The sequence below is a fragment of the Neopsephotus bourkii genome, unplaced genomic scaffold (assembly GCF_033783945.1).
Source record: "Neopsephotus bourkii isolate Nb327-2 ecotype Australia unplaced genomic scaffold, CSIRO-AGI_Nbou_v1 NB_1768, whole genome shotgun sequence".
In the NCBI taxonomy this organism is placed as follows: Eukaryota; Metazoa; Chordata; class Aves; order Psittaciformes; family Psittacidae; genus Neopsephotus; species Neopsephotus bourkii.
Genome location: NW_026902242.1, coordinates 2,683,220 through 2,693,524, shown reverse-complemented (window position 1 = coordinate 2,693,524; position 10,305 = coordinate 2,683,220). Strand labels below are relative to the sequence as shown.

General features: G+C 37.1%; 2 protein-coding genes across 3 annotated transcripts in view; one reads left to right on the top strand and one right to left on the bottom strand.

Annotated features, from left to right (window-relative positions):
- Nucleotides 1–10,305, top strand: part of LOC133225990 (uncharacterized oxidoreductase ZK1290.5-like) — a 447,194-nt gene that overhangs the window by 191,129 nt on the left and 245,760 nt on the right. The gene's annotated exons all lie outside the window — the stretch shown is intronic.
- The window catches only part of OLFM3 (olfactomedin 3), a 57,072-nt gene that overhangs the window by 2,378 nt on the left and 44,389 nt on the right, over nucleotides 1–10,305 (bottom strand). For both annotated transcript variants that reach the window (XM_061379307.1, XM_061379308.1), the window contains 2 exons: nucleotides 6,744–6,963; nucleotides 34–140 (listed from right to left, as the gene is read on the bottom strand). In XM_061379307.1, the coding sequence (XP_061235291.1) occupies nucleotides 34–140; nucleotides 6,744–6,963 (327 nt within the window). The remainder of the gene's footprint in view (nucleotides 1–33; nucleotides 141–6,743; nucleotides 6,964–10,305) is intronic.

The window sequence follows — 10,305 nt, the reverse complement described above, 5'->3', positions numbered from 1 at the left end:
AAGAACACAAAGATACTCAGTGCCTTAACATACTCGGTTATTTTTCTCTGATGCTAATGGATCTGTCATCCAGGCTCCAAATCGGGTTCCGGATATCTTGACTGTAATGGGGCCTGTAATTTTCATCAATTTGCCACATGCTGAAATTAGAAGAACAAATACATTAACACAAATAATTACACACCTCTCCTTGATATCAGTCGGAGCACAAGACCAATTGCTCTAAACTAGATAGTGGCTCCAGGGGATTTAAGATTATGTTGAAGATGGATTGTTATCTTCACTGTATGAACTTTTCCCAATTGAACAGTAATATAAAAATGTAAAAATATACAAACAAAAAATCATTTGTGTGTGTTTTTAGCTTTATATATTTTAAAGCGCAGTCATTTTTCTGGGCATAAAGTAAAATACAACCTAGTAAAGTATCTTTCTGCACTGAACTTTAATAAGAAATGAAAAGAAGACATACAACCCCTTCACTTTTGCCTTCCAAAACCTCAATGCAAGGCTAAGGTTGATGGATGGTTCACTTTATCATTGACAGAGGTAACCAAGGAGGGGTTAAGGGCAGACAAGAAAGAATGAGCTTGCAATCAGAAAGTATCACTGTGCAGCAATGCCCGTGTGTGTGACTTGCCCGTGGTTACACACACTTTTCCAGTATAAGGAGCCCATCTGAAGTTAAGAAATCAAATATGAGAATTATTCAGCAACCTTGCCTAGATTAGTTGGCTTCTAATCCATTAGGTTGTCTCAAATTAGACTGTCTGGTAGGAAAATAATGAGAGTCAATATGGTTTTGAATGCTGACCTTCCTAACAGTCCCAAAATCTATATATTTAGGGGACATTAATAAATTAACTATTAGCAACGAGCCCCTGGTAGAGTTTGTATGTTTACTAAGATGCTTAGTATCACACAGTAGTGTGCAAGTCATTAGGTGAAATAGCATGGTTTTGAAGAAAAGACGTTCTGTAAGAATGCAATGTACATAAATGTTCTGTAAGAATGGTAAAAGAAGTGCCATGTTTCATTTATTTTTTAATACAAAAATAACTACTTCTCCATGATACATGGTTGTGCTACATTGTATAGCCCTATCCATCAAGGAAATGTGGAAAACAAACTGTATCTGGTGTTGAGAGGAAATTTACCCAGTTCTAAAGAGAAGGCACATCAAGCCTGGATTTTTTACTTTATGTAACTGGCAAAGGAACGTATTGTGCAAGCCTGTTTCAGTCAAATAGTGGGGTTAATGCTGTGCTGTCAAGTCAGGCGTTGCTTGCAGGGATTTTGGTTATGGCCAAGGAAGTGGGATGTAATGGAAATGAAGATAACTGAGAACATGCTAAAAGAAGTCAGTGAGCAGGGTAGGCTGTGTTTATTTTCTGGGTCAACAGAAAGGTGTTGCTCACATATCTCAATCTATGTATCTCACAACCTTTTGAAGATATTTTTGAGCTTTACATGTTAATTACAGATCTTCTACAGTTGGTTATACCAGTACATAGGTTTTTATTCTGGAATTCTCTTAGATAGGCTGCTGGTATTGCGTGCTGAGTGCTGTTTTTTCTGCAGCAATGAACTGCTATTAGCTTGGAAAGCAGAGGAGTGTATCCTACCAAGGTGAAAGCTTTTATTTTTAGATGGTATGTTAGTTATGACTCAGAAATAGCTCAGAAATGAGCATGAGATAAACTCAGATTTCAGAGGGGCTTAATTTGGAATCTGGAATAAAATTATCAGAAAACTAATAATGAGTAGGAAGAAATCAGGACTTTTTAGTTTTTAAGATAATTATAATAGAGTGAATGAGTTAAAGGGTATACTAACTGGTGCCTTTAAAACACAGTATTGAAATTAGTAGGAAACCATAAGAAAAGGTTTTGTAATTATGAAACACTGTTTCTTCTATTAAGAAAAAAAAAACACAACAAAACACAAACCAACGATAAAATCCAGGAAGCTATATGTAGGATCAAAAATAATCTGTGAAATTTTGCTTCTGAACAGATAAAACTTAAGGAAGAGGCCCTTGCAGAGATGTGGGGGTGCTTAAAGAGCCCTCCTCTTGCATACAGCCTGGGGAACACCATGTGTTGGGGTAGGCATCTGAGTGTGCACAGCGCATGTTTCTACCTAGCGAAGGGTGTTCAGAAATGTGTAGGTTTATTACTGTGTAAATATCTAGTAGTATGGTTTGTCTGTTGTATTACTTGTATTGATCTTGAATGTATAGTTCACTGATTGCCAGTCAAATGCAACCTGTTAATGAAATGTTTTCAGCCTTAATTTGATTTAAACTATATGAACTGAGACGCCCTCCCCTGTGACGGAAGACACTGCTTTTAGAGAATCTGTCAAAATGTATTGAGATACTGTTGGATGTGAAAAAAGAGATGACATTGTAGTTCAGCCAGTAAATGATCAGCAGTTTGAGTCGGGGTATATTTATGGTTATTTCCAGATAGCATGTAGTGATTGAGAAAAGGAGACTGTTAGGAGAGTTGATATATAGCTAAGGGGCAACTGACTGAATAGGTGACAAAGCTTCTCTTTTCAGCATAACAACACAGAGCATCTTGTAACAGGCATGAGGATTTTAATACTCCTTCCCTGTAGTATGCCCCATCTTTTCCTTGTTCAACACATGTATCTGCTTATTTGAGATACAACTGCATGGAACTCATAATTTAAAACTAAGGAGTAATACTACAAGTATTTTCAACACTACATTCCATGGTAGTGATAATTTATAAAGCATCAGCAGGCTTCTGCTGTAAACCTCAGCAGTACCTGAGGTCTGTTGGCCTGCTTGTTGTCAGTGTGGGCAGGGAGAAAAAAGCAGCAGAGCCATCAGTGCCCACCTCTGTCTTGTCATCACAGCCTCCTCACAGCTGTGATGACTTAGGCACAGGAGTTTGATATATTAAGTCACTGTTTTCAAAAGAAAGGTGTCATAGTTTTCTCCAGTGTTGTCCTTTGGAGTCCTACCTATTCATTGCAGCAGACCTGTATAAATTGGCAGAATCAGGATCATTTATGTTTTTACCATGAAGTACCAAGTGTGTTGTCTGTGCAGAAGTGTTACTGACTTACTAATACAATTAAATACCTTATTTCACATAAATATCACAGAATTTTAATGAGATATTACTACAATATGTAGTTTACCAATGTTTAACACTGAAATAGTTAGCGATACTGATAGAAAGATTATTCCCTTATAGCTTGCCCAAGCCTGTTCTTGTGTTTGATAACAGAAGTTAAATGAGTGACAACTCTTTCAAGAGTAAAGCTCAATATAACGATTAACAGTACACTCACAAAGCAAGGTGAGGTTTCTGTGTGGTTGTAAGCATGTTCAGCTTAGCGTTCACTGCAAGGAATTTCCCTTACTCATGCACCATCAGTGAAAGATGTATTGATCTAATCCCAGCCTATATTCTTAGCTGCAGAATGAACCTTACAATTTTTCATGTGGCTATGTCAAAATCGATCTTGTACGCTGAGGTTTCTTGCTAGAGAGTAGTGCTACTAATATGCTGAAAGGCAGAATCATTTACTTAACACTTCTGTGGCATGGCAAGTCTGAGAGTATTCAACTAAAAACCCTCCAATTAGTTTCCAGTTGAGACTTTAGCTCATTTTGTATGTAGGGAAATAGAACATAGACGAATGTTATGTGAAAGGAGAAACACTTCTGGGCTGTGAATTTTCTATAGCGGTGAGGTGACATTTTTAACATTGTTAGAACCTCCTTTATTTTGTTGTTTTTTGTCTTCTCTCTTTTTTTTTTTCTGGCAGAAGGGAACATCTGAGGATGCGAAAATAAATCTTGTGATGGCAAAGAAGCTTTTTTTTACTGGTTGGAAAGTTTTGGTTTACAGCTAACCTCTGCTCTTGAATTCCCTGACAGGAGGACTGGATGTTAGTGAAAAGGCAGGTCAAATGTATCTCTGTACTAGCAAATGTCAGGAAGTTCAGGAACACTAAGGAAAAAAGTAATATTTCTAAGCATTTCTTCTACCACTAAGAGGTTCACCTGGGGTTACACAGAAAGAGTGGGGTTTTTAGAAGCACTCAGATTTTTTCCCTTGACTTTGAAAGAAGCAGCTACCTACATTAGAAAGTCCTAACTGATTGTGGTACTTGGAAAATCAAACCTCTGAGTGTTTTCCACCCTAAATTGAGCTGTACAAGAAACATCATATCATGCACTATCTGGGTGTCTGTGGCTTCACTGATCTCTTGTAATAGTTTCATCCCATGGACACCTGTAAGTCTGTGATTTCCTGTATTTATTTATATCAAGGGAGAATTTGAGTGTGAAGTGACCATTAAAAAAGAAAGTAGATGTATTACCCCTGGAGTCTGGAAGGCTCTCTGGGGCAGAATGCATCTGGAAAGCTGCTTCAAAGCAAGCAAATACCAGCAGAATTTTCTGACAGACCAAATAGACAGGAACTGTTCTGAAGATAGCTAGGAATAGGTAACCGATAGTCCCAGTCTCTGTGATGCAAAAGACTATGGGTAGTGCTATACATAGTGAGTGAATGTAGGATTTGTAGAAGGGCTAGCAAAGGAAATAAAATCAAAACATTCTTTCAGGATGTTCATAAGCATCATTATTCTATTTATCGTAAGTAATAAATAGAGGGAAACGGAGTATTTTTTTTTTTCCAGTGGTTGTGCAAATAACTTCCAAGTCTTTTACTGCTTGCGAGTTTCTGCTTATGGTCCAATTTTTCATAACATTTTAATGCAAGGGAATGAAGAATTCATTCTTGCTTTAATGGGTATGCGTCTGTTGTCCTGCATAACAGAAATCCATGAAGCACTATAGTCTAGCCATTAGAGATTTCTGAGAGTAAGCCTCTGGACTCTTCTGCATGTGTGAAATTACTTGTCATATAATCTTTGGGAAAGTCATTTATCCTCCTGTGCTGCTTGTTCCTGTCTACAAAATGGGGACCTAGTACATAGTTTTGTACTATGTATTTGTAATTATTTTCGAATCCCAAGGGGAAGGGTGCTTTGAAGAACAAGCACCACTGCAATCAATAAAGTAATCTTACGCCTGCACTAGTACCTCTTCTGCCATTGGTGCAGCAACATTTATTTGAAAATATAGAATATTCTACTTTTGAATTTATAACTAGAAATGTTACTGTAAAATATTGTTTTGATTCTGCAATATAATCAGATGGGGCTGCAAATGACTCAGAAAAAGACCCATCTTTTTAAATGTACGTGAGTCTGTGGTGTGCACAATCATATGCACTCTCTTGCTACGTATTTAATGGCATGCACCCTTCTAAAGTTTTGTGGACAAATTTCTCAGCAGCTTCAGCCTGACTTTTCTTCTACTCCAAAGAGGAGCAAGTTTCAGCAATCACAGCTGCTGTGGTAATCATTAAACCTCAGTGAAAGTAAGACAACTGCTTACTGTATGTTAATCAGTGTTGAAAACGTTGCCAGTGCAGATGGAAGATCCCTTTTAAGTGGCCAGGACAGTATAAATAATGCATTCGATTGCTGAAAAACACCTGCTATGGAGAAGAATGGAAAATAGCTATTACACATGCTGGTTAGATAAGATACTGTGAAAGCGACAAAATCTGTCAAGATTGCAGCCAGATCCTGTGGCACATTGGGGCCAGTCTGCCCTTTGCTACTGTAGGCTTCTGGGCATCAGATTGGCATGAACAGTCACAGCTGGATCATCTCCAGTGTGGTGAATGTGTCTGGAGAAGGTGTAGGCAGCAAAGTGGTTTTTCCTTTAATCTTGCTGATCTGAACACACAATAGCAGCTTTCAGGAGTTACAGTAAGCCTAGCTGAAGCTGGTTTTACTTTGAAAGGCACATAGGGGTAAGCCAGAAATACAGCCAGTCCATTAGTAAGTGAGCATAAAATTCATTGAAGCATCTAAGACCAGAGAATATTGTCAATAAGGATGAATAAATCTGTATTAGAGCTTGAGAATGCCAAACCCTTTTTAATAATGGATATGTTTAATAATCTTTTTAACGCAAAATTTTTCTCTCTATTGTTAATATACATAATTTTAATAGGGTGTGTTACAGGAATTCAGGATTGATAGGAGAGGAAATAAACTGGATGAAAAGTAGGGAAATAATGCCTGTGAATACACCTAGTCATTCTGATGTATAACATTTATCTTATACAGTAGTCACTTTACTAATCAATCTTAAAAGAATACGCTGTGAAAAGCAAAGAAAAACAAGATACTCCTTAAAGAGGAGTTGATGATCTTACTGGAGCACTCACTTTCAGAAAAGACTGTCTATGAATTTTCTTGCGGTGCAGCCATTTTCTCCTGGCTGCCTCCTGTCAATGCTGTAATGTGCTATTATGTGTGTGTACTGAGGGGAAAATAGTATCATAAGAAATTTCTGTTTTAAGAAGTCTTTCATGTATTTTAGCCCATTGTCACTGCATTATTTCTAGTGTAAAATAAAGAAACTGAAAAGAAATCATTTAAGAGGCTAACCTAGATTTTTCTCATTCCATTGCCTCACAAAAATAAAGAGGCACAGCATATCAGGTTAATAACATATTTTATGTCATTTCTAGCATTTAGAAGTAAACATCCTGTTAACTGGGATACTGATAACAGGACTGAACCCTGGAATTCCTAATTTATTCATACTCACTGTTAACTTACAAAGTATTTATTTCTTCATAGAGAGAAATGCCAAGAAATTGTTAACTTACTGAGTTTTTTCATGCAGTCTCGAAGCCTGGTTTCTAAACTGAGTACACGCTGGTGTAGTTCCTCATAGTCATAAGCACCAATTTCTTCCTGAATCCCAGTGAGAACAGTAGACAGATTCCTGATTTCCTCCTTGAACTGGGTAATTAATTTGGCATCCGTTTTATATTGTTCCAGAACTGGGATCAGTGGCAGGAGCTCATCCATCTTTTCTTTCAACTCCTGTTAAAGGCAATCAGATGTGCATTAGAGCAGTTTAAAGGTCTTCAATCCTCTAATTCCTTTTATGTAACATTTATGTCAGATTTTTAAAATTACTTGAAAATTATTATTGATTTTAACTACAGATCTACTATTAGTGTATTCAGAAAGACTCGGAAACCTCAGACTCAACCGTAGTAGGCAGTAGACAAAATGCATGAGACAATAGTTTTTCCACTGAAAGTACACAATTACCTTCAGGTGATCTGAACCAAATCTTTTGAAGGTCTGACTTTGCATCCCCCACTAAGTGTGGCTTTCCTGGGAGAAGGGGATTAGGCCTGATCAAGTGAGGCTCAAGGAGGTCATGCCTGTTTTACAGTGCTATCATAGCTGGTGAGCTGCTCAATTCCATTTCACTCCTTACAAGTACTGAATTAATTTTTTTTCTCAATGGCTGTTGAAGACTCTTTAGTTCTGTTCTGGCCACAGAGATCTTTCTTCTGAAGAAAAAATCTGGGGTTCTTAACTGTGCCTTATTTCTGTCATCCTTCACTAGCTGCCTTTGCACTGGCAATCCTATTCTTAAACATGGATTGAATAAAATAAGGAATACTTTGGAATCCCTGATTGCCCCTGTCACAGACTTTTGCTGAGTCTCATAGGCTGAGAACTTGTCTCAGTTTGTAACCCTTGCTGTCTGCTAATTTGCCATTTCTTCATCATCCTTTTTAATGTGCTAATCATAGGGGCTTTATTAAAATTAAACTAATCGAGGTTGTTTTCTGGTTGGTTGTTATTCTGTAAAAAACCTCCAAGAATCCTTTAATATTGAAACATTGAAATATTGAAAAGCAGACAGGGCTGTCCCTGCTCTATCAACCGTATCTAGAGATTTGAATCTTTTTATAATTTGAGGAAACAGCAGGACTTCCATGAGCATATGCCAGGCAGACATGAGGAGAAGCAAGCCTGGACAAAACAAGCCAAAGGATGGAAATAAAGTTGTGTTAGGTACTACCATTTGATGGTAATAAAGATTGGGAACAGATAAGGATACATGGAGAGGCTGCTGAAGGTCTTAAAAAAATCATTAGCTGGAGTAGTCAGCAGGTTAAAAGGGAAAGCAGAAGAGAACTATATGGAAGCCCAAGGACAAGAAAGAGGTGCAGAAGCAGATATGGTTAGAGGTTAGTGTAGTTGCTGACGTGTGAAGACATGCACATACCATTTCTTGCATCACTTGTATTAAAGGATGCAATAAACAGGGTAGAATATGTCCAAACTAAATGCCATGAGGATGTCCAAAGTATTTTGCTAAGGAGAAGCGGAAGAAGCTCACAGGCAGGCTCAGCATTTTTGCTGCTTGAGGATCTACCTCTGAATTTTTTGCCTCACAAACATGTCCTAAGACAGCTTGCGAGTTCTGCAGTCTCTCTTCATCACCTAGGTAATATATCCATACTGGTTTAACAATTGCTTTCATATCAGAATTATTATTTACTCAAAACAGAGACTTACATTTGTTGTTAGAAAGTATATTTTGCATGCAAGTCATCCTAATAGCTGAAGAATTTATCATAAGCAGACATATCATTATAAATGGATTTGATATTATTAGGAGTTCTATTGGTTCTATTCTCAAGAGGTCTTCCGATTACATTATAGTAGCAGAATTACAGAAATTAACACAAAGGAGAATTTTTTTGCTTACAGTAAAGCTATTTTTATTTTACTGCTTTTATTGAAAACTTGAGCCTACTTTATGCCTGTTAAAATGACTATTTTTGACTTGGTGACATGGTGAGTAGGCTTTGTGACATAGAAAGCCGAGCTCCGGAAGCCAAAGTTTTTGTAACTTCATTTTGAACTGGTGAACTTAGGCTTTAGTTCCTTGGAGCAGTGAACTGCCAAAATCACGGGTAAGCCATGATGGAAAAAAGTGCAAATCTTGTAAAAACTCTGGAGATCTGTGAAGCTGGGTTTGGTATTTTCCTGATAAAATAAGTGTATTGGTTTCAGCTGACACTCCTAGCTTGTTGCTATGACGGGAGGTCCAAGAACTAATTTGTCTTGCAACATGGATAGGTGGTATAAATACTCTGGCACTTTGTGCCTGATGATCTAAAGGGATAGGCTATATACAGAAAGATCTCCTTTGTCACAGGAAAGAGAAAGAACTGGAAATTTAATAGATCAAATTTCAGAAAGTCAACAATATATTGTATTATGCTGACCTTTTAAATCACTCTATAACTTGATTGGCTGGAAATCTGTTTTATACTCCTGGCAGACTGTCAAACTGAAGTTAACTACATGTCCAGTACAAATATGGAATATTTAGAAGGAAAGAGTACTTCAGAAATCTGCTACCTTTGACATTGTTTAGCAGACATTCAAATGCTGATATTTTGTTCTCCAGGAAAACTGTAATGAGAATGTAGAATGTATAATGGCATTATGCGAATGTGCTGTTACTGCAGAAATGATTGATGAAGGAAAAAAAGGTGGAGAAGTTTTTTATGTGAAAATAACTGGAGGTTATGTGCTCAAACTCTAAGAAGGGTGACATAAAGTTTGGTAGTCAGATTATTAGTGTACTTAATTCCTGATAGAATTGAGACTCATTGGATATTCAGTCTCATAAAAATAACCCCTTAACTATGTAATTGTTTAGGTATTGAACTTTAGCACCAATTAGAACACTGAAATCGTTTTATGTGAGCTTTCATAAACACTTAAAAATGTTCATATTTGCATATGTATTTGCTTAACATGATGTGATGCTCAAAATTGATTTTCTAGATCCTATTGTACTGTCTTCCAGCCTTGAAATATCAGTTTGACAGACCTGATACTTGAAGAACTTAAATATGCTCTTGCACCATTCTCTCCTAAAGAGTTACTTCAGATAGCTTTTTCAGAACACACAATGCTATTTTGTAATCCATGGAACCCTCCTTCCCCACAAAAAGATTGGCTTGTGGTTTTTGTTGTCATTAAAATTCCTTGGAAGTCTCTTTTTAATCACCCAAATGCGAGTAGGTCTGATTGCCCTCCTCCCCATCCCAAATTCAAAATAGCAAACCTTCAGACATGAAATTAGATCTTAATTGTACTGGATAAAAATGACAATAACCTGATTTATTACAGGCTTTCTTCCCTTCAACTGCATTAAATGTCAGGCAACAGTAAAACTGCAGAACCCTGTAGCAGTTTGCTATTAACTTGATTGGATCTCCCCAGTTTATCACTGGAGTTTGAATGAATATAAATTTCTCAGTATGACGAGCATATTGACACAGAACAAACAGGAATCTGTTTATAGTGACATTTCTCTAATGACTTAATAATTAATAGTTA